The sequence below is a fragment of the Chionomys nivalis genome (genome assembly GCF_950005125.1).
Source record: "Chionomys nivalis chromosome 23 unlocalized genomic scaffold, mChiNiv1.1 SUPER_23_unloc_1, whole genome shotgun sequence".
Lineage (NCBI taxonomy): Eukaryota > Metazoa > Chordata > Mammalia > Rodentia > Cricetidae > Chionomys > Chionomys nivalis.
In genome coordinates this window covers 697173-722225 of record NW_026646869.1, presented here as the reverse complement: position 1 = coordinate 722225, position 25053 = coordinate 697173, and the positions used below count along the sequence as shown (strand labels likewise).

Here is a 25053-nt window from a genome sequence, read left to right as displayed (position 1 = left end):
TAGTGTTCCACGGTAAAATAATCTGAACTGGCATTGCTTGTCGTTTTATCAGAGTGGGGTTGTGTGACTGTTGGAGCCTTGGAGTTCACGTAGCACTTGTGGGCTATAGTTAGGAAAATAAAGTACCTTTTAGGTTTGCCGTTGACTTCAGATGTGGAACCCCATCACTTTGAACTGCCAGCACCTATTCTTAGCAGACTTTTAGGATATCGGGTTTGTTTCTCTGCTCATGACATTCTCAGGGTCAGCCCTAAAGAACTTTGTCTTTGGATTCTCTTGACTTTGTCTCTAACTGTGGTGGGCAGCTAGCTTCCTTAAAACCTTTCCTCCCTTTGGGTCTGGGTGACCACTCTTGGGATTTTCCTCTTCCTGCCCTTTGGTTATGCTCGGAGTTTGTTTCTGTTTCTCTTGCTCTTTATACCATTGAAATCTTATGGTTTCCCTCGTAACCCCATCTCATTCTGTCTCCTCTTTGAACATACTCTCCCTGTTTACTCACCGTATTTGTTGTTGCTCCAACGTCTGTGATGGTAAACACCTTTAATTTTGAGTCTGCAGTTCACAGCTCTGAGTGGACGGCCTGTGAATATAGCAGCCCTTTGCCTCAAATTCAGTCTGTGTTCTCCCAATTGTCTCCGTTTTTGTTCATCATAGTGAACAAACTGGTCTGCCCGCTGGTCCAAGTTTAGTGCTCAAGGACTCATCTAATTTCATTTTCTCAACCTACACTTGCCGTGCTGTCCCTAAGGCCTCCTACATCCCCTGCTTAGGAATGTTGCTTCTCTCCTGCATAGGCTATTTTGTGGTCCTTGGTCTGCTGTCAGACACATGTGGCACGGCTTCCTATCACTGCATCAGAGAGCTCATCCTAGGGAAATGACTTCAGTTAAAGTAGATGCTTTTGACAAAATTCCTCCTAGGAATATTGCAAGAAAATATGAAAATGTTTTATTTGTGTCTGGTTGAAATTTCAGTAATTTGGGAAACATTTAATGATAGCAGGAAATGCTTACATGGTTCTAGCCTTCAGTTCAATGCATTAAGATAGATACCTAGGGCGCCGAAGGAAGGAGACCTAGGGGTCAGAGGTCACAGTTGTTGGTAATCAGTTCATTCCTGAAAGCCACACCATTGCTTTCCCATTGTAGCGATGGCACGCATGGTGAACATGAGCTGGATATCTGGTTCTGACTGGTTCTTTTGTTCCATAGGACAAGTAGACTTGGACCTGCTGCGCAGCCAGCAGCCGAAGCTGTACATCCTGAAAGCAGGGCGGGCGCTGCTTTCCCACCAAGACAAACTAAGACAGTATCTACTGTCTCAGCCCGGGACTCTACATGCAGGTATCTTCTTAACAGGGAGTTTTACGTAGATGTGACAGAAAGATACTCTAGTGGAAACATGTACAAGGAGCATGAATTAGCAGTTGATAAAAGGAGAGCGCATGCCTGGTGTGTGGGCTGGCTGCGCTGCAGATGCAGTTGTCAGCTATGAGACCTGTGTGTCTGAGGACTGATGCCTGGCTGTGTACAGTGCAGGCGGGCCAGCACACTACCTTCAGTAGAGGTGGGTTGGCTGTTGAGAAGTAGGATATACAGATTTTGTTTTCAAATTCAGATGATGGAGCAGCTGCATCCCCTGACCTCGGGGACATGTCACCTGAAGGGCCACAGCCTCCGATGATCCTCCTGCAGCAGTTATTGTCCTCAGCCACCCAGCCATCTCCTGTGATAGCCATATTTGATAAACAGGAACTTGAGGTACACTTGTCTAACCTTGATAGCTGTAACTCAGTGTGGTTAACTGTGAATGACTGACTGACTAGCTCTAACTGAAGCAGTCCCCTTCCCTAACGTGCTTTATTAATTCATTTTGAGATGCACTCGTAAATCTGTGCTCTGCAGTGCAGCTCATGGAAGATGCTCAGATGGTCGAGGCCTTCTCCTAACCTTCCTTGTTTGCCTAGGCTGCTGCCTTGGCCCTCTGTCCGTGCTTGGCTGTGGAACCCACACCCCCTTCCAGTGCAGGCTGTGAAGACTGCATCTCCAGTGAGGCCAGCACCCCAGTCTCTGCACAGCACATCCATCTTGCCAGGGCGAAAAAGCGCAGGCCGTCGCCAGCGCCTGCTCTGCCTATTGTGTGCAGCTCATGGAGATGGGATTTCCTAGGAAGAACATAGAGTTTGCTCTGAAGTCGCTCTCCGGCACATCTGGGAATGCATCTGGTTTGCCTGGTATAATTTTTTCCTGTATATGCTTGCTTGTTTTTTGGGTTTGAAGTACAGTGCTATTGGTCTTGAAGGTAGCTGAGTGTTTTTGCTCTTAGGTGTGGAAGCCTTGGTTGGGTGGCTACTAGACCACTCTGATGTCCAGGTTACAGAGTTCTCGGATGCGGACACAGTATCTGACGAGTATTCAGACGAGGAGGTGGTGGAAGATGTGGACGATACCCCATACCCTGTGGTCAGTGGTTCCACGTACCCTACCAGTCTTACACGATGATTCTGTGTTACTTTTCTCCATCCCTCAAAAGAGCCAGTGCATGCCCTGTGGCCAGTTGTGCAAGCTTTACCCACAGCTCTGCTATATAGAGAACAAAGTTGTCTTTTGCCGCTGAGATAATGATTGGTTTTCCTCTATTAAATTCCTCTTAGTTTTAGAAGCCAATGAGAACAATTGAGTGCTGTTGGGTAGAAGACACTGGACAGCCGTGTCTGTTGTGGTCACAGTTACTCTGCAGACTGAAAGAAGGAGGATTGATTGAGCTGAGAGTTCAAAGCTGTTCCTGGCAGCATCATTAGACATTGTCTGGCTAAAATACAAATAAATATGCTGAACCCTCCATAGTAAGAGGATCATGAGTTCAAGGATGGTTTTAGACTAGCCTTGGAAGTATACCAATACTCTGTTTTTAAAAGTCAAAAATACGTGCCATAGTGCTGCATGCTTGTAATACTACTTTGGAAACTGAGGCAGAAGGATCAGGAGTCAGAAACTAGCCTGGGATGCATACTGACAGCCCGTGTAAAGACAACCATTTAAATACGCAATCATATTTTGTGTGATATAGTGATTTTTTTATTTGAAACAATTGTTTTATAAAATTCATTTTTAAAAGCTCTGGAAAGTTTTGTTTATTGCAAACTGTTAAGATTCATTTTGCCTAGAATTATGGCTAAGAGGTTAAAAGCACTTGTTGCTTTTACAGAAGACCTGTGTTCAATTCTCAGCACCCACATGATGGCCTACAACCATCTGTAACTTCATCTGTCCTCTGTGATGCCAGGCATGCTTGTAGTGTACATACATCTATGCAGCCAAAACACTAATATATTTAAAATTTTTTACAAAACTTTATTTTACATACTGTGCTATTGCTGATAAGGTAGGAAAATTTTTATAATGAAAGTACAGTATTGTCTACTGCATTTGTTTATATTATGGATTTCAGTACTTTTGTTTGTTTTTGTTTTTGTCAATAGGGTCTCATTGTGTAACTAACTGGCCTGGAATTTACTATGTAGGCCAGAATGACCTCAAATTTCTAGAGATCCATCTGTCTCTGCCTCCTGGGATTAAAGGTGTGTGCCACCATGCCCAGCTGACAGTCTTTCTTATGTGTCTTTTTCAATTTGTTTATGTGTTTATGTCACTTAGGCTGCTGGTGCTGTTGTGACTGAGAGCCAGACTTACAAGAAGCGTGCTGACTTCCTGAGTAACGATGACTACGCTGTGTATGTGAGAGAGAACGTTCAGGTGGGCCTTGTTCGTCTTTCATCTGCTTGAGCACCGCCCATATGCTGGCGCACAGGCCAGCCTGATGGAGGCAGCTCCTCAACGTTCTGTCTTCTTTGGTGACTCTAATTTGTGTCAAGTTGACAAACTAACCAGCGCAATATTTTTAGCTTATTTCTGGGTCCTAAATAAAATCTTTACATTGTATCTTCTGTCTAGGTGTACTTTACTGCACTTTGCATTTCAATTTCAGGTGGGAATGATGGTTCGATGCTGTCGAGCATATGAAGAAGTGTGTGAAGGTGATGTGGGCAAAGTCATCAAGCTGGACAGAGATGGATTGCATGACCTCAATGTGCAGTGTGATTGGCAGCAGAAAGGGGGTACTTAGTGGGTTAGCTATATTCACGTTGAACTCATAGGTGAGCACACTCCTTTTTAACACATTTTATTTCTTAGAGACACGGTTCCCAGAAAGTTAGCACTAATCATAGTGTGTTTGCCAATGAACTCCTTAGGTTATCCCCCACCGAGTTCTTCTTCTCACATCAAGATTGGTGATAAAGTACGGGTCAAAGCTTCCGTAACCACACCAAAATACAAGTGGGGATCCATTACTCATCAAAGTGTGGGGCTCGTGAAAGGTAACAGCCAACAGAATGCTTTGTTACAGACTATAGTTTCCCTTATTACTGTGTGCATTAACATTTCTTTTTACCATGCTATAAAAGTTTGATTAATATGTCTGAGAAATACAGTAAAGGCCAGGAATAAACAGACATAAAAATAGCCAGGTTAAACAGACGAGTGCCACCATTACTTTATGTTTCAGCACTTGGATTCTGGAATATTGTTGCTTTCCCAGGGCTTGGCCATCGTTAGAACTTCCCAGGTCGCGCAAGAACAAATGACTTCTTTTATATTTTAATTTTTATTATAAGTATTTTTCTTTACTTAAAGGATTATTTAGTCAGGCGGTGGTGGCGCACGCCTTTAATCCCAGCACTTGGGAGGCAGAGGCAGGCAGATCTCTGTGAGTTCGAGGCCAACCTGGTCAACAAGAACAGGTTCCAAAGCTACAGAGAAACCCTATCAGTTTTTTTTGTTTTGTTTTGTTTTGTTTGTTTTTTTTTGAGACAGGGTTTCTCTGTAGCTTTGGAGCCTGTCCTGGAACTAGCTCTTGTAGACCAGGCTGGCTTTGAACTCATAGAAATCCACCTTCCTCTGCCTCCCAAGTGTTGGGATTAAAGACATACACCACCACTGCCCAGCTGCTTAAAAGATTCTTGTGTATCAAAACAAAAATATGTTTAAAAAAGCATTTATGGCTGCTAAATCAGTGTTTTGACAGAAGATTGTTCTTAAAGGATGGAAAGTTTTAGCATTGTTAATGTGGTTTATTTCCTAATATATGAAGGGACTAAGTTCAGTTTTTGACCTTTATAATTAAAAACTCGTTAGTATGGAGATTATAAGCACAAATAGAAGATACGAGCATCTGTACCTTCTCATCGGTGCAGCCACAGAGAACTCACTCTTGCTCTGCTGGAGCTGGCTGATGACTAAGTGCCGTCTCATTGCTAAGGAGCGTTCTTTAAGGAATGGGAATGCCTACAGCACTTACCACAGAGCTGCAGTGTTGAGCTTAGGTTTATGTTGACTGTAAAGTTGTCTCAGGTAGTTTCTGTCCTGTGCTAGCTGTCTCTACTATGTATTTCCAAAACCATCTGTCCATCCAAACAGACATTAGCATTTAACTCCCTCATCTTGTCTTTCCTATTCCTGCTGCCTTAGCTAGGCTTCCTGTGGCTGTGATAAAACACCATGATCAAAGAAGTTTAGGGAAGAAAGGGTTTATTTAATTTTGCAGTTTACAGATTTATAAACTGAGCAGGAACCTGAAGGCAGAAACTAAATCAGAGGCCATAGAAGAGTGCTGTCTGTTTGCTTGCTCCCATCCCAAGACACAAACAGATGCTTGCCCACCCATGTTAATGGCTGCATCATTCACAATAGCCAACATGGAAAACAAATCTTAAATGGCCATGAATAAATACACAGATAAAAACACTTGATATACATATTCAGTGGAAAGTTGTGACTATCAACTGTGTAAGACACATTCTGATGAAACATTACAGCACAGAAGAACCCTGAAGACAGTGGGGTAAACTGAGCCTTTAATCAGCAGGGTTGGTTTGTCAGATGTTAGTGATCAATTCCTATTTGAGCTCACTTTTATCAACTGTCATTGACATAGGTGTATGTTGAGCTGTAATCTAGTGAACAGAGGACAGAGACACCTCCCAAATGTGACGTCACTTCATAGTTCACTCTTGTCTGTACTTCCTGCTGGGATTTCAAATGCAGCTCGGCTCCTGGAGCTGCTCACAACCCTCCTGGGCCTTTCTGATAGCAATAAAGGGAGCTGTCAGATCCAGGCCGCGTCTCCTCTGCACACTTCCATTTATCCCTAGCCTTCTTTAGTTGCTGGCCTTAATTCTTTTCTATTTCATTATTTCGGTACTTTCAAACAGAGGTTTGTTTACTTTTTTTTCTTTTGTCTTATTTTTTTTTTTTTTTTTTTTGGTTTTTCGAGACAGGGTTTCTCTGTGGTTTTGGAGCCTGTCCTGGAACTAGCTCTTGTAGACCAGGCTGGTCTCGAACTCACAGAGATCCGCCTGCCTCTGCCTCCCAAGTGCTGGGATTAAAGGCGCTTTTGTCTTATTCTTTTAGTTGGGAAAGGCTAACTGAATTTCAGAATTCACCATTAATGGATGTGTAAATACAAAGTTGATCTTTAGCGCTGCATTTATAAAAGTATTATTATTATTCTTATTTTTGTAGTCAAAAGACTGATTCTGGGGCATCCTGTATACCACACACACCTTCTCCCACTGAACTACTCTCTCAGATCCTAAAAGTCATTCTAATAATATTTTTTTGTGAACTGACACAGGTTGTTTGGAAATACATTGCCCTGTTATTATCTGAGAAGATTTATGTGGAATGAATTACAGCATTATACAGACCTCATTTCTCAAATTGATACAAAGTAATATTGGATAGCTTTTTGAAAGCCATTTTTGGTATTAACTAACGGCTCTTTTTAAATTTAAAGATATTTGAAACTAGCATAGTTAGAAGCACTTTGCTGTGTAGTCCTCTGGTTTCTCAGACATGGGGGCTCTGTCCAGTCCCATAGTGTCTGTCCTCTGTCTGACCATGCAATAGGGCAGTCTGCAGTCTTCTGTGGCCGTTCCGGAAAGCAGCTGAAGCTCTGTCACAGCAGTCAGCCTGGAATGCTGCTAGACAGCTGGTCGCGGATGGTGAAGAGTCTGAATGTGTCGTCCTCTGTGAACCAGGCCTCTCGTCTCATTGATGGCAGTGAGCCCTGTTGGCAATCATCTGGATCCCAAGGGAAGGTAATGTTTGTGGGATGTGTCAGGAAACACTCTGATTTAGAAGGTGGATTTTAGACCTTTGCATTGAACTGAGAACTTTTAGCTTTGCAAATACCCTCTCAGCGCTCATTTTAAATTTCAGGTCATTAAATAATTTTAAACATACAGACTAGTATATTGTGTATTATTGTTAGATTTTTAAACACTGTGAATACAGATTTTATTAAGTGACCAGTTGAGTAACCAATTATTTTATATATTTTCATATGTAAAATGTTAATTACTATTATACTCCAGGTTACAAGTTTTTCTGGCATACAGATGAGTTTTGGGGATTTCACTAACACTGTTTGTACCTTGTGTGCCAGCAGGGCAGATGTGATGGGAAGGGAAACGTTTTCTGTGACCCAGTCTAGATCCTGGTCAGAAGTCTGTAAATGTACCATTTATGTGACTTGGAGTGAGACTGCTCAAATCAGCAAGTGGTGGGAAGGGATGTTCTTTCTTCCAGAGTAGGGGTGAATCGTCACACTACATTTTACATTTAAAACTCAGGTTCAGGCTTCAGTGATATTGTTTTATATTACTTTGTTTATTGGTGTGTGTGTGCGTGTGTGTGTGTGTACGCACGTGGAGGTCAGAGCTCGTGGTTTTCTACCATGTAGGTTCCTTGGGGTTGAACGCAGATCATCAGGCTTAGCAGCAAGAGCCTTTTTCTTTCAGAGCCATCATGCTAGCGCCTAGTGAAGACTCTTTAGCAGCTAAATATAACTTAAATTTCGGTAACTGAGCATCTATTTTTTTTTTCTTCCCCCTTTAAAAAAAGCATTGGATTCGTTTGGAGATTTTCCCAGATGTTCTTGTTCATAGATTAAAAATGATAGTAGATCCTGCAGACAGTAGCTACATGCCATCCCTGGTCGTGGTGTCAGGTAATTGAATTCGTTTCCTCTAAAAGAAGCCTCTCCTAACGTTTAATAAAGATTGCTTGTTTGATTTCTTTACCTTTCTTTCCCCCCAGGTGGAAGTTCCTTATAACCTAATTGAACTAAAGACTATTAATATCAACCAAACTGACACCACCGTGCCCCTGCTGAATGACTGTGCCGAGGTGAGTTGAGTTGTAGTGACCTATTTCTTTCTGTGTGATTGTGTGTAGCCCATGGATGGCAGCTATGTGTTCGCACTTAGATGAGTTTTTTTCTTCTTAAATGATTTACGTTCCTTAATACCTTATTTTATACAATTACCTCTGGGAAAGAAACAAAACCAACTTCACTTTTCCCTATTTTTGGTAATAAGCATATGTTCATATTCTTAGTGCTCTCTAAAAAAAGCTTTGATTGGAGTTTTTCTTTCTTTTTCCCTCCCTCCCTCCCTCCCTCCCTCCCTCCCTCCCTCCTTTCTTTTCTCTCTCCCTTCCTTCCTCTCTCTCTCTCTCTCTCTCTCTCTCTCTCTCTCTCTCTCTCTCTCTCTTTTCTTCTTTTTGGTTTTGGATTGGTTTTGGTTTTTCTAGACAGGGTTCTCTGTATAGCCCTGGTTGTCCTAAAACTGGATCTGTAGACCAGGCTGACCTCAAACATACAGAGATCTACCTGCCTGCCTCTGCCTCCAGAGTGCTGGAATTAAAGGCATGTGTGACCACCGTCCCTGGCTGAAGTTGCTCTTTACATCCATACATATTTGTCAACACCTAATATCTTTTCCTTAAGGTAGATTTTCTGACAATATTTGTGATATTGAAATTGCTTCTTTGTTGATGTGCCTTTGCTTCAACTGCTGAACCTGTGAAGTAATAATAAAATATCTTGCAGAAAGAATCTGGGTTTGTTGTGTCTCTTGAAAAGTCCGTCTGACAGATTTTCTGTACACATGTAGGACGGTTGTGCCCTCTGCACATGGTCTCTTTGCTGTGCAGAGACTTCAGCTGGCTGTGCCCTCTGCACATGGTCTCTTTGCTGTGTGAGACTTTAGCTTCTAGTCATTCTGCTTCTTAGCTCTGGGGCTCTTAGCTCTACTGTTGGTGTTCTGTGTAGAAAGTTCTCATGTATAGCTATACCAAGTGTTTTCTGTGCATTTCCCTTTAGCCATTTCAGTGTTTCCAGTTGCTCTCCTGTTCACTTTAAGTTGCGTGTAGGGTGAGAGATAAAGATCTCATTCTTCTACAGGTGGGCATATAGCTGTGTCAATCCTCTGTTTACTAAGTTTTTTTTTCGGTGTTTGTTTTTGACATCATTTCTTGAAAAATAGCGGTGTGCATTTATTTCTGAGTTCTCCATTCTGTTCTGTTTGTCAGCGTGTTTGTTTTTGTACCAGGACCATGTGGCTTTTGTCACTGTAGCGTTCAGTAGAATAATTTGAGGTTGTATATTATGATGCATCTGGCAGTGTTCTTTCTGCATAGAATTACTTTGACTACCCAGTTTGTTTTTATATTTCCATATGAGTTTAAGATTTATTTCTACTTCAGTTAATACATCATTGCAGTTTTGAAAAAGCTTATATTGAACCTGTTAATTATTCTTGGTGACAGAGCTGTCTTTATGACATTAGCTCTGCCAAGACAGGAGCCTGGGCGTGTTTTAGTCACCTAGTGTTGTCTTCAGCGTTTGTATACTTACCTTCTGCTGAGAGTTCATTCCTAGATTCTCTTCCTCTTTTAAGAAAATATGGTATACAGGATTTTTTCTTTTGAGTTCCTTTCTCAGCAAGTTTACTATTGTTGTATAAATAAAAGCTATTACTATTTGTGTTATCATTTTGTATACTGCATTTACCAGGTCTTCTAGTTTCCTATTAGACTCACTGTGTCTTAAGTATAGAGTCTTGCCATCTGCACACTAATATTTCCAGTTTTTAATCCCTTTTTATTTCTATCTTGTTGCTATAGCTGAGATGATGAACATCATATTTTATAAGAATGGAGGAAGCAGGTTCTCTTGTCTTGTTCCAATTGTAGAGGAGATGTCAGTTTTCCCCATTTAGTACGGTGTTGACTCTAAGTTTGCCGTATCTAATAGCCAATATTACTATATTGGGGTCTGTTCCATTTATTCCTAATTTCTTCAGGGACTTTTATCTTTAGTTCAACTCTGTAAATTGCCTTCTCTGTATTTATTGAGATGACGATGTGGTTTCTGTTTTTAAGTCTATTAATATGTTATATTATGTTGATTGATTTGCATATATTGAACCAACCTTTCATCTCTGGAAGGAAACCACTTTGATCAAGGCATATAATCTTATTAATGTGATTTCGACTTTAGTTTACAAAGGCGTTTTTATATCTGTTGATAAATAAATTAATCATGGTTCCTTTGGTTTGATATCAAGGTGATAGTGATTTAGTAAGATAAAATTGATACTATACCTTCCCCTTTTGTTTTGTGAAATGTTCATAAATGCTGATGGGTGTCAGATTTCCTTTACATATTTGCTATTATTCATCAGTAATCTTATCCAGTTCTGGGCTTTTCATTGTGAATTTTAAAGTTATGAATTTGTTTATATTGTTAACATCCTGTAGATTTAATTCCTGTAGGTCATATGTACTTAGAAATTTTATCTCTTGATTTTCAAACTTGGAACACACATTTTCAAAGTATTCTCTAATGATCTTGTGGGCTTCATTGGTGCCTGTTTTAGTAATTTCTTTTTCAGGTTATCCCATGGGTGATGGAACATTGTACACTTGTTGTAGGAGCTTGAAATTTTCCTTCCCCATTTCTTCAGTGAGTCACTGTTCATTTAAAATGTATTGTTTAGTCTTAAAGTATTTGTGTGTTTTCTAAGGGTCACTGTGGGGTGGGTTTTTCCCATCGCATTCAGGGATTATTTCTGCTCTCTGTCTGCCTGTAACATCAATTTTTAGAGAATGGCAGGATACCTGTTAAATCCACTTTCTCAGTATTTTATAGAATTTGGAGCCCAAAATTCTGGGTATTAAATACTTACCTATAAATTTTTACTTAAAAAAATTAAATAATTGTGTCCTCTTGAATTGTTCTCTTTATTAGCATATAGTGACCCTCTGTGCTTTATCACACCTATCCTATCATCTATCTATCTATCTATCTATCTATCTATCTATCTATCTATCTATCTATCTATCCATCGTGTGTGTGGGTTTGGGTTTGGGTTGATAGATTTCTCACTTTTATTTCATATGAATTCAGCCATGTGGGTTGTCTTCACTTGGGTTTATATTCAGGGGGAAACTGGCTGCAGTAACATTTCTGATGTTTGGACAGTAGTACTAGTATTAGCTGCAGGAGTGAGTTCTGTGTCCCTTACTTGTCCCTATAAGATTTGGAGACAGGGACACTAGCCTCGTGGTTGGAGAGAATGTTGCAAACTCACAGGGATTAAGAGTATCAGTATTTTAAGTAGTCAGTGAAGGAACTGTGGAGAAAAATAGAGTAAGAAGGAAAGTATGTGGGTTAGAGGTTTAAAAAAAGCAGTAGAAAACAATGTATATTAGATTTAGAGAAATGAGACATGGATCTAAGAGCCTTTTCCAACATGATATAAACCACAGCATATTAATCGACTACTTAAGGTACAAAAGTATGAATATGGAAGAATTAAATTCTTAAAATGAAAAAAGATGTATGTGTATAAAATAGGTTGCTAAAATCAAAAGATTACTGATAAAAAGCCATACTGGATAAAAGAGAAGAGGTACTGTGTTCTCAGGAGTGCTTCTGGACCCTGGGAGGGGAGAGTCTGTCCCTGTGTTGTGTGCATCAGGGTCTGCCACCAACTCCATGGAGCCCCTGTACCTCCTCCTTGCTGTGACCTGGCTGGGGCTGTCACAGATCTTAGCTTTGTATCCGCGCCTGTGCTTCTGCCCCTCTACACCGTCTAGCTTGGCATTTGGTGCTTCTGGCCAGATGCTGTACCATGCTCCGGGTTTTACAGCCCCTTCCCTGGGTCTGATTCACTTGTGTGTGATCCACAATCCCTACTCTTCTTTTCTGGTCAGGCACAGATTTGGCTCAGTCTCTGGCATTCTTTACACTTCTCCACTGCCTGGCTGTGAGATTACCTGTTACTTCTCCAGGCAGTGGTGGGGAAGGAGGATTTTAAGTATTGGAAGCGTTCAGTTTCAGGTTCTTCCACCTCTTTCTAGGGTGTAATTTCCCGAGGTCTAGTTAGCTTGATGTTCTGACTCCAGTTTGAATTTCCAGCAGCTCACACTTGTCTGTCCTGGCAGCTCTCATGCTTTCCCTGGGAGCTAGGAGTCCCTTCAGGGCACTTGCTGGCAAGATTCAGCCCTGACCATGCTCCTTGGTGTGGTCAGATGAACTAACTGGCTTCTTTGGGGGCAGGAAATGAAATCCCACTCTGTCTTCTTCCTGTTTTCTGTAGTTCTTTATGTTATTTCTCCATTTTATTCTTTGATTTCTCCTTTTATCTTGGCCTTCTTCTACCCAGACTGGTGAAATCACAGATGTAGTTTGTAACCTGCAATCTTCCCAGAATGTCAATGTCAGTGTCTGTCTTCTGAGTCTGAGGCGTCTGTAACTTGTCATTTTCTCATCCAGTATCACAGGTACATTGAGATCGCAATAAAGCAGTGCAGGGGCTCAGGGATCGATTGCAAAATTCACGGTCTCATCCTGCTGGGACGCATCCGGGCTGAGGAGGAGGATTTGGCAGCGGTTCCTTTTCTGGCTTCAGATAACGGGGAGGAGGAGGATGACAAAGGCAGCACTGGGAGGTGAGAGCTTCTTCCTCTGGGACTGGCTGCCTTCTGTCCCATCCCCAGTTTGTGAATCGTGCCTACTAGGATGCTTAGTCGAGTTGTCAAAAATAATATCTTGCAAGAAAATAAAACATAAAAAATGCACATTAAAAAAAAAAAGACCATTAGAGAGAAGATTGGGGAAAAAAAGCTTACTTTTGTTTTTAATCTGAAACGTTCTGTTCCTGTTTTGGTTTAAATCCCTGTAGCTTCCTTTTGTTTTCTGTGCTAGATCATGATTTTCTGTAGACACGGTACGGCACATTCTATTGCTAGCTATTTTACTGTTAACTTAAATGTTTTAGCTTTTCTTTATTATGGTAAAATACACTAAGCCTGATTTTTCACTTCTGCAGTTTTAAGCTTACAGTTGGGTGGCATTAAGGACATGGACGTTGTTACACTGCTGACTCTGGGCTGTCTCGAGGCTCTTGTGTATAATTCTTGTGCAATCCTAGGACTTCTTGTTACCTGACTCTGTAGGTGGGGATGCCTGCTGCTGTGGCTGTCATTCTGTACGTGTGTGTGCAGCAGCTTCTGTGGGTCCGTCCTGCGGTGGACGGTGACACTGGACAGACTCCCCTGCATCAGCGTGGTGTTGGAGCTGGGAAGAAAGGGGTTGTGTGGGACTGCAGTGGAACATTGCCCCGGACAGGAAAGCTCAGTGTTATGAAACAGGGTGTGTCAGGGGTGACAAAGATTCTTCCATTGTGTGTTAATTCCATGACGTGTGTAACAAGGACTACTTTAGGCTTCCTTTGGAGTCCTGACAGAAACATTGTGCTGATCACTTTCCTCACAGTTGAGCTTTTGTAGATGGGTTAGTGCGTGTGGGGTTGTTCAGACAAACGTGCAAAACACATTTCAGTGTCTCCAACACTGCTCCTGCCATGCTGGCTTCCTAGTAGGGCCAGAGCCTTCCATAGGCGGTGGACACAACTCAGGTGACCAAACGCATTTTGCTGTAAGTGACTTTCAGTGATGTAAGGAGACAGAGAGCAGCTCCATCTGTACTGCTGCTCAACACATGCTCTTGTCATCTGTGCCACAGCTCTGGAGCATTTGCTTGTATACAGACTGGTGGTTTCATGTGCTAAAGCAAGTCTTTGAGATGGACTCCTTACTTGGAGGAGCTCTTTATGTTTTAAATGCTTTGTTTCTACCTTTGTTTCCTGTCTAGTCTCATTAGAAAGAAGACTGCTGGGTTGGAGTCAACAGCTACAATAAGAACCAAAGTGTTTGTGTGGGGCCTGAATGACAAGGACCAGCTGGGTGGGCTCAAAGGCTCTAAGGTACCTACCCCGTTCCCTGTGCCTGATGGCAGTGCTTGTGGCTTCTGCCTGAGGCTCAGCTAGGCAGGCTCTTTAACCCTCTTTCTAGATGTGGGTTCTGAGTTCAGACTTTGTGAGCTGCTTCTCTCCTTTATATACAGTTGTATGGAGAGAATGCTTTGTGAGCACAGAGAAATGGGACAGTAGATCTGTGCATACTTGTCATTGTGGAGTGGCTGTGGGTAGAGACCCCCTCCCCCCTCCACTCATTGACACACTCATTTTTTTAAAAATGATTTATTTATTTATTATGTATACAGTATTCTTAGTATTCTGCATGTATGCCTGCAGGCCAGAAGAGGGCACCAGATCTCACTACAGATGGCTGTGAGCCACCATGTGGTTGCTGGGAATTGAACTCAGGACCTTTGGAAGAGCAAGCAGCGCTCTTAACCACTGAGCCATCTCTCCAGCCCTCACTCATTCATTTTTGTATCCTGATCATGGTTTCCCCTTCTTCCCCCTTTTACCCATTCATTCATTCACTTATTCATTCATTTATTCATTCATTCACTTATCATTCATTCATTCATTTTTACCTCCTGATCATGGTTTCCCCTCACTCCTCTCCACCCAGTCCTTCCTTTCACTGTTGATTCATCCTGAGACTGCTGGGCAGTGGTGCTACACGCCTTTAATCCCAGCACTCAGGAGGTGGAGGCAGGTGAATCTCCGTGAGTTCCAGACCAGCCTGGTCTACAGAGCGAGTTCCAGGACAGGCTCCAAAGGTTTTCTGTGTCTTGAAAAACCAAACATTTGCTTCTATGCTTATACTTGATTTCACAAATAATTGAGTTAAAGGCTAATTTTTGAAGTGCTTACTCACAAAAAAGGTGACATTTTCCAAATAAAAAAATAGAGTAACTCTAACAAATAATGCATCTGAATTAGGACTGAATTAATTGTACATTGTATCTTGTTTGATGAGGTCCAAAAAACCCAACTTACTCTAATTTTTAGTATTGGGGGACAACTTCACCTGATGAGATCTGTTCTTTTTAGTCTCTGTGGTGACAACATCAGTCATGTGCCTCTGTCACCGGTATTACTAGGAAGCAGAGACTGCTGGAACTCACTTACTTGAACTAATTTATATTGTTATTTAGGCAGCCTTAAATGACATTTATGTCCTGAGGTCACAGATCCCCATTTTGCAGTGGTTAGGTATAGGTATAGGTATATTGATGGTTAGGTATAGGTCAGGTATAGGTATATTGATGGTTAGGTATAGGTCAGGTATAGGTATATTGATGGTTAGGTATAGGTCAGGTATAGGTATATTGATGGTTAGGTATAGGTCAGGTATAGGTATATTGATGGTTAGGTATAGGTCAGGTATAGGTATGTTGATGGTTAGGTATAGGTCAGGTATAGGTATATTGATGGTTATGTATAGGTCAGGTATAGGTATATTGATGGTTATGTATAGGTCAGGTATAGGTATATTGATGGTTATGTATAGGTCAGGTATAGGTTATATTGATGGTTAGGTATAGGTCAGGTATAGGTATATTGATGGTTAGGTATAGGTCAGGTATAGGTATATTGATGGTTATGTATAGGTCAGGTATAGGTATATTGATGGTTAGGTATAGGTCAGGTATAGGTATATTGATGGTTATGTATAGGTCAGGTATAGGTATATTGATGGTTAGGTATAGGTCAGGTATAGGTATATTGATGGTTAGGTATAGGTCAGGTATAGGTATGTTGATGGTTAGGTATAGGTCTTATCTGGACCAGAGCCTTTTTTACCTCACACTTCCAGGTTATAGTCCAGTCCATTCATAATGCAAAACAAATCACCATATAATAATACAGGGTTTCTTAGGCAGGATTTTTAATTTTAACCACATCTATCACAGTGAAAAGCAGAAACATGTAATTTCCTTCCTTCCTTCCTTCCTTCCTTCCTTCCTTCCTTCCTTCCTTCCTTCCTTCCTTCCTTCCTTCCTGCCTGCCTGCCTGCCTGCCTGCCTGCCTGCCTGCCTGCCTGCCTTCCTTCCTTCCTTCCTTCTTTCCTTCCTTCCTTCCTTCCTTCCTTCCTTCCTTCCTTCCTTCCTTCCTTCCTTCCTTCCTTCCTTCCTTCCTTATTTCCCTTCCCTCCCTCCCTCCCTCCCTCCCTCCCTCCCTCCCTCCCTCCCTCCCTCCCTCCCTCCCTCCCTTCATGCCCTGGATGGCCTGGCACTAAGCCTGCAGTCTGGGCTGCCCTATACTCACAGAGATCCTCATCTGCCTCTGCTTACCAGACTTTGAGATAAAGGATGTGCCACACCATGCCCAGTTAGCACAGTTTCTTATGTATGTGAGTCACAGTCAGAGTGAGCAAGGCTGTGACAGAACACCTCAAAGAAGCACTCCCATGAAGACAGGTGTGCTTCGGTCCACATTTCGAGAGGAACACAATCTGTCATGGTGGCAGCAGCTTACTTACTGCATCTGAGCAGATCAGGAAACAGAGAGAAGACTACAAGCAGTCTGTGGTGCTGTAACCCTCCAGGCCAACCCCCAAGTATCTCATTTCTTCCACCTAACTCCCCCTTGTTGTAGTCTCCAGTTCTCCAGAATAGTACTACGACTGGAGAGTAAATGTTCAAACACATGAACTGGTGGGGCATGTTGTCCTCAGGTCACGGCATGCTTATTTCTTCTTAGACCTTTCAGTACAAAAATGTTCACAGGTACCAAGGTAGACAGGTTTAGAGTTGTGACTTCTCTTGTCCTCATTTCAGACTCCAAGTGTTGTCCACAACTGGCTGCTCTTTGTATGTTTTCATGCATATGGCAGTTCCTTAGGCACCATATGCTTTCATTAGTCCCAAACTTATTGCTTAGGCTAGGTTGGCTGACCAGCAAACTCCAAAGGATCTAGCTACCTTTCTTTCCCAACAATGAGTAAGCACAGGACAGCTGCCTTTCTTCTCCAGCATTGAGAGTATAAGCACCGAACAGCACCACAACTGGAGGTTTCTCTCCTGCCTGCCAGTTCAAGGCTTAATATTAATTATAAAAGTTCGACCAATGGCTTAGGCTTTTACTAGCTAGCTCTTACATTTATATTAACCATTTCCATTGATCTGTGTATCTCCACGTGCCCCATGGCTTACTGGTAATGCTCTGGCATCTTACTCTTCCAGACTCTGCCTTCCCGCCTATTCAGTTTGGCTATCCCGTCTATCTGTATTCTTCCCTGCCATAGGCCAAAGCAGCTTTATTCATCAACCAATAAAGGCAACATATATTCGCAGCATACAGAAGGACATTCCGCATCACACCACACTTGATTCTTTTATTGAACTCTGGATTGGACTCAAATCCTCATCCTTGCATGGCGAACCCTTGACTGAGTCTTCTCCCCAGCCCCTGATCTAATTGTGTTTCTGTACTGTAGACCCACTATAAGTAAATCTAATTGTATTCTTTCATCTCTAAAACACTTTAGTTTGTACTTCTAAGAGCTAAGGACTCTTGTGGTTAAGGTAATCACAGACTGACAGCAATTCTGTATATCATCTGTTAAGATCACTTAGGGGTGAAAAAGTATAAACATTCTCTTTTTCTTCCTTTGCTTTAAAAAATCCTTCCAGATCAAGGTTCCTTCATTCTCTGAGACTCTGTCTGCTCTGAATGTGGTTCAGGTGGCTGGTGGATCTAAGAGTTTGTTTGCAGGTATGATGATTTTAGTATTGGTAAATTATGTTGAACACACATTAAACAGTGTGGCCTTTATGTTGTGAGAGCTGAGACTTCTGACTGCTCCTTGCAGTGACTGTGGAAGGGAAGGTGTACTCCTGTGGAGAAGCCACAAACGGCCGGCTGGGGCTGGCTATGTCCAGCGGGACGGTCCCTATTCCTCGGCAGATCACAGCCCTCAGCAGCTACGTGGTCAAAAAGGTAGCGGTCCACTCAGGTACGAGCCCAGCACCAGTGCACAGGGGCCTGATGTGCCTCTTGCTTTGCAAGTGTTTCAAGCCCTTCAGGAACTCTCTGAAGTATCCTTGTGTTCTTTTTTAAGTTTTAGTTAACTAGTCTGAAGAAAGAGGTAGATGATGTGACTCAGTCTAAGATTAGTTATTAAAGCTTAATAAAGCTTTTTGGAAGCCATCATTGTTGGCATTTCAGGTGTGTGTTGTGCCTCTCAGAGGATTTGTGCTCAGTCCTGGAGCGCTTGTGTCTGTCAGACCCTGCACTTTTTAGCTATGAAACTGTAAAGTTCTGTCACTTAAATAGGGTATCTTACTATGAAAACTCAGTGGCTCCCATGAGATTCCCCAGAGCACCAATGAATTCTCAGTGTGAGAAAAGTGGTTTTCAAGCAAGTTCACTGCTGCCCCTCAGCTTCCGCTTTGGCATTACTGAAATGTTCTGAACACCGTGCCAGGTCCCGAGGGATGGAGCCGACTCTGGATACTAAACTCAATTCACACTTGTACTGGTTAGGATTCCAGAGGACCTATGTGCGAAACAAGGACTTACTCTTCTCCCCTGTTAAGCTCCTGGTAGGGTCTGAGCCCATCTGTAAGGCATCTGCCTGTGAAGAGCACTGGCCCTTCTGGCCTGTTGCTGGGGAAGGTGGCTGTAATACTCTAGCCTGTGCAGCCCTTCTCTAGAGCTGGACTTGTTGTTGCCCCTGATAGTATATGGAGTTGTCTGTTGCTGAGTCCCTGCTGCCGGGAGCCCCGTCTGCTCTGCCTTGGAGCTCAGTGGTTTGTAGATCCTTCCCTGACTATGCAGCCAGAGCTCACGCCTGTAACGTGAGGCAGAGCGCTGGGATGGGAGAGTGTCGGGGAATAAAAGTTCATTTATTTTACATATATGTCACCCAGAAAGCTTTCTGTGATAACTGTGGTGATGGTTCTGTTATTCATTTAGCTAACACATACACATCGAGCACGTGCCTCCATATGCCAGGCAGAGTAGGTAGCACACGGTGAACTCTTTAGACATTACGTGTTGACAACCTTCCCCTGTGTACGTTGCAGGTGGCCGGCATGCTACAGCCTTAACAGTGGATGGGAAAGTGTTCTCGCGGGGTGAAGGTGATGATGGGAAACTTGGACACTTCAGTAGAATGTAAGACTCTTCCTCAATCTTGCTCATTCCTAAGAAACTGTTAGCTAGTAATAATAGGGTATTTTCACAGTTGTTTACAGAAAATTATTGATAGAAGTTATTTATTGATATAAATATTAATATTTAAAACCGTAGATAGATACACTGTAGTTTGATTCACTCTCTTTTTTAAGGTTTGACAATTAGGGTGACGTATATTTTTTGTTGATCAAAGATGGGCCGTCTCTGAAAAACAGCTTGGTAAAAAGTGTACTTTACTCTTGCCCTAGGAACTGTGACAAGCCAAGGCGGATTGAGGCCCCGAAAACCAAGCGCATCAGGGACATAGCCTGGGGCAGTTCTCACAGTGCAGCCCTGACGTCCAGCGGGGAGCTGTACACCTGGGGCCTGGGCGAGTATGTCCGCTTGGGACACGGTGATAATACCACACAGCTGAAGCCCAAAATGGTGATTATACACATTTTCATTGCTTATAAAAGCTTTTTCACTTTGTTTTTTTCAAGTGAAGATAAGCCTCAAGTCTGGGTTTTTAAAGACACGAACAATATACTGACTTTCAGTCTGTGGAAAAATTCCCATTGCTTTCCCAGTTCCCGTGCTTCATTCTGTTTTTGTGTTTGTAATCGAGTAGGTGAAAGTCCTTCTTGGTCACAGAGTAATCCAGGTTGCGTGTGGAAGCCGAGATGCACAGACACTGGCTCTCACTGATGAAGGTAGGAGCTGGTTGTGATGCTGAGTGTCCTCTGGGTAGGGATGTAAATACTAAGAATTTACCTGAGGTGTTTGCTTTTTAAACCTAGGTTTGGTGTTTTCCTGGGGTGATGGTGATTTTGGAAAATTGGGCTGAGGGGGAAGTGAAGGCTGTAACATTCCCCAGAACATCGAGAGACTAAATGGCCAGGGTGTGTGCCAGATTGAGTGCGGAGCTCAGTTTTCCTTGGCACTCACCAAGTCAGGAGTGGTGTGGACATGGTATGTAAGCTTCCTCAGTGTCATTGCCAAAGGCAGACTGTTTGGAGAGCCCTGGCTTTGCCCTGTGCCCAGCCTCGGCTGCTAGTAAAACTGTTACTTTCTTACTCATTTGGCATCTTTTTGTGAAAAAAAAAATCTATGTTGAATTGAGATTACTGATAAAATTATGAAAAAGGAATATCTTACAGTTCATTTTGTAAAGAAATCTATAGACAGTTTCACCCAGTTTGTGTGAGGTTTATATAGCTTTAAAAAAATTGTAAATTACATTATACTGGAAGCTACATGAAATAAGACAACGAAACAGACTTCTAACTTCCTTATGTCATGTCAGGCAATTATCAAGTTGAAAAGACATTCCAGATAGCGCTTGGGAGGGGGGTTGGCGGTGTGCTCTATTCCGTCTCTTTATAATCCATAGTAACTGAGTTCTTATGTGACACATGACACCACGAGAGGTCTTTCCCGCCAAGTTAGTCTGCGCTAATTTGGATGTGGTATATATTCTGTGTGATGTTATCACTCCACTCTAGAAGGTGCGGTCGTGAAAGTGTTCCTGTAGCATTGCCAGACTGTAACCATGTAGTGATCCCGGAACTGCTGCTTTGTCCCCAGGGGGAAAGGGGACTACTCCAGACTGGGCCACGGCTCAGATGTGCACGTGCGGAAGCCACAAGTGGTGGAGGGACTGAGAGGGAAGAAGATCGTGCATGTGGCGGTCGGAGCCCTGCACTGCCTGGCGGTCACAGACTCGGGACAGGTGAGGCTCAGTGACCTGTGGTAAGGGCTCTAGCAGTGCTCGGCGGGTTTAGTGCTTGTCTTGTCCAGACTGGAGGACGCGCTAACACCCAGCCTTCGGAAGTCTGGAGCCGGAGAATAGCTAGTTGCAGGCCAGCCTACGTTACATAGTGAGTTCTGGTGGGCCAGCCTGGGTCACATTTTCAGCATGCCACACCAAGAAAATAAAAACAACAAATATCCCTTAGACTCCTGAAATGCTTAGGTGAGTTTAATATTAGGTTAGTGCAAAAATAATCACGGTTTTTGTGTTGAAATTTGCCATTTGATACTGAAATATATTCTAAATAAGTTTATTATGTTTATTATACATAATTCTTACTTTTTTATAATCATTTTATCTGTGGGTGTTTATGTCTGTCTGTCTATCTGTGTGCACACATGTATAAGTCAGAGGGCAACTTTCTAGAGTTGGTTCTCTCACCATGTGAGTGTTGGAGATTGAGCTCAGGTTGTCAGTCTTGTCCACAAGGACTTAATGCTGAGCCTCTCAACGATCCCTATCATGCATCATTTTACCTCTCTCTCTCTCTCTCTCTCTCTCTCTCTCTCTCCATACACATATACATATATGTATATGTGTGTATATATATATGATGACTTACACTTGTCATTTATTTTATACTATTGAAATGATACTAGACAAAACCAAGTTTTAGTGATTTTCTTACTCATTTCATTTGCAAAAATGTGTCTTTTGGCTGTAATGGTTTCCATTTTGATTAATAAATACTTGTTTTGAACCTGTTTACAGTAATTTAAAATTCATGCTTCAAAACTGTAATCTGTTTTGCGCCAACCTGATATTGGAGAGCTGTTAAGGTGGAGCAGAGTTCATCTTGTTTCCTGGTGTATTGCTTAAGTGTTAGCACAGGTTGGGGGGGGGTCTTGGCAAACCATCCTTTACATTGTGAAGTCCATGCTAGAATATAAAAATTATTGAAAATACTCCCACCCCTAAGCTATTAGCAGCTTTTACTTTGCGGGGGGGGACATCTGATGCTTGATAGAAGCTATACCTATATAAGAGAGGCTGAGGCTGTACATAGATGATAGAGGCTATACCTACATAATAGAGACTGTACTTATGATAGAGGCAATAGCTACATAAGAGAGGCTGTACTTACATGTTTGAGGCTACACCTACATAATAGAGGCTGTACTTATATGATAGAGGCTGTAGCTACATGATAAAGACTGTGCTTACATAATAGAGACTATACCTACATAATAGAGACTGTACCTATATGATAGAGGCTATAGATACATAATAGATGCTGTGCTTATATGATAGGCTACACCTACATAAGATGTGGCGGCGCAAATGAATGCAGACAGATTATATAGATATATACAGCTTTAATAAGGAAATAGACTTACAGGACCACAGGTTCCCACGGAGCACAGGAAAAGCGGAGCAAAAGAAAGGGGCTCCTGGGATCACGCCCGGCAGATTTATCCGTAAACATTAGCCCGAGGCAAACACACCCCCAATGGGTGGGGCTATATCCCTACATCTCCCCCTTTTGTCTAAATAAGATAGAACTAAACCAAATACAACTATATACAATAATAACAAATAATAAATATAACAAACAATATTGAGAACAAAACTTTTGTTAAACATTTTATCTCAAGGAGTCTAAATAACATAGAGAGTAACTACAATTATATAATCTTTAACTCCGTTAAAGATCTGAGAAGGGAATAAATATTACTTAACAATTGAGAGATATCCAAAATGTGCAACAATTGACAGAGACAACTGACTATCTGGGCAATCACCCAAAGTCTCGTTTGTAATGCTGAGTCAACCAACTTTGGCTAAGGCCTAACATAACTGGCATACCATTATTAAAGGCAAGGAACTTTTTTAGGACTATCCTACCCTGTCTTGGCAAGATAAGACAATCCTGTTTTATCCACTTAGGGATATTTTGTATCTTTGTTAGAAGTTGAGGTATGGGCTTTTCTTAACCCAAAGACCAGTTCTGCCAAGAAGAGAAGCTCCCAGTGGAGTGTCTTTGGTGCTCAACGTTTTCTCGGGAGTAGAGTGGTGTTGTCAGGAGTAATTGTGTCTCGTTGGCACAGAAATTTTAGGTTAGATTAAAGGCCATTTTTTACAGCTCTTCGAAGAGGCTGAAGATCATACTATCTATACTAAATATAATCTCTATGTAACTAAAAGACCTGATTAACTTAAAAATAAATATGACAAACATATAATTCTCAATACCTATCTAACTTTGAAGACTAAAAGAATAAACAACTGTGCAATATATGAAGACAATGATCTTCAACTGTAAACAATGTCATAGTATCAGAAGTAGAAATGTACAATGTAATATGGTAGATGTATCAATACAATATAGACAAAGTTATAAGCATACTCATACAAAAATAGAGGTAGGAACACTCACATTCAATATTTAACATATCAATATACAAGAAACAGTACCAATACAATTTTCTATAAACAGTAATTCACAGATACCAATCATCCCAAAAAACCAGTTAATCCCGCTTCTTCTTCCTCTTCTTCTTTTTTTTTTTTTTGCTATATCCCTACAATAAGAGAGACTGTAGTTACGTAATAGAGGCTGTACCTACATAATAGAGACTGTACTTACATGATAGAGGCTGTACCTATACAACATAGGCTGTACTTAGATGATATAGGCTATACCTATGCAACATAGGCTGTACTTACATGATACAGGCTATATCTATGTAAGAGAGGCTGGACTTACATGATAGAGGCTATACCTATACAACAGAGGCTGTATTTACATGATAGAGGCTACACATACTTTACTTTGGAAATACAGGATTTCGTAGATATTATTGATTTTGTTGTTTTAAGAAGAGTATGCCATGACTAGCCCATGGAGCCATATTTTAAGTTTGGTTTATGAAAACAAAATTAACATTGTTTTGTTCAAAGTGAATTATGCTTTATAACTGTAAAACCTAAGAGCAAATTACTTGAAAAATGAGCATGCTGTTTTTCTTTTTCGTTACCCTTTATAGTATAGTGGATTTACTGTACTTAGCCAAAGCAGTACATCCTCTGTCTTCCACCCAAAGAAGGACGAATTAATTAGAATAATATTAAATAGCATTTATAGTTGTTAAACATTTTCATGGTTGACTTTTTTCCCTCAGAACTGAATGTACGCATGCTCTTTTGTTATATTGTGAAATACATTTTATCTTTAAGAGTGCAGTTCTTTCAAGGACCATGACATGTTTTATGCATTTTCAAGTGTTTTTAGAAATAATGTGAAGTTGAAAAATATAATTTTTTCCCTTTTAACAGGTGTATGCTTGGGGGGACAATGACCATGGCCAACAGGGCAATGGCACGACCACAGTTAACAGAAAGCCCACCCTGGTGCAGGGCCTGGAGGGCCAGAAGATCACTCGAGTGGCTTGTGGGTCCTCACATAGTGTAGCCTGGACGACAGTGGACGTAGCCACGCCCTCTGTCCACGAACCTGTCCTCTTCCAGACGGAAGAGACCCGCCGGGTGCTTCCTACTTAGGTAATGTTCTCCTGTAGACTGCATGGCCACCTAGGTGCGTGTGGTCCTGCTGACAAAGGTTGTGCTCTGCTGGCCTGCAGGCTGGCTCTCGCATCTCTTGAATGCGCAACTTCTGTCCTGTCTTACTTGTGCAGATTTTCCTGTGCATTGCTTTGTCTACTTAGATGGCTGTTTGTGTCAAGAGTGGACGCCTTTTTGTTCCTGAATACTGTTTCGTGCTTTATTCAGTCATTGAAGGACATTTAAGTTCTTTGTGATTTTTGGTTGTTACAAATTAATGTTTTGTTTTGTTTTGTTTTTGGGTGAGTGGAAGCAAGTTTTGATTCTTTGGTATGATGCCCAAGAATGTCTTTCCAAGTGCATGCCATGAGAAACTGTCAGATTGTTTTTATAATAACTGGACTCTTTTGTATTCTTGTTAGCAATAGATGAATAATCTGATTTTCCCCTA

The 25053-nt window shown here is 41.8% G+C and overlaps 2 protein-coding genes across 2 annotated transcripts in view; both read left to right on the top strand.

Annotated features, from left to right (window-relative positions):
* Positions 1–1150: 1150 nt before the first annotated feature.
* Positions 1151–24602, top strand: LOC130868886 (E3 ubiquitin-protein ligase HERC2-like). The gene is given in 17 exon segments (XM_057760889.1): positions 1151–1343; positions 2326–2462; positions 3657–3755; positions 3988–4117; positions 6969–7159; positions 8026–8070; positions 8160–8249; positions 12685–12860; positions 14065–14176; positions 17803–17884; positions 17982–18125; positions 19198–19288; positions 19558–19735; positions 19920–20001; positions 20089–20260; positions 20876–21020; positions 24378–24602. Coding segments are annotated over 17 exon segments (2292 nt in total).
* The window catches only part of LOC130868901 (BOS complex subunit NOMO1-like), a 34392-nt gene continuing 33718 nt past the window's right edge, over positions 24380–25053 (top strand). Inside the window, exon 1 of the mRNA XM_057760902.1 lies at positions 24380–24602. The gene's annotated coding sequence lies outside the window, so the exon portion shown is untranslated. The remainder of the gene's footprint in view (positions 24603–25053) is intronic.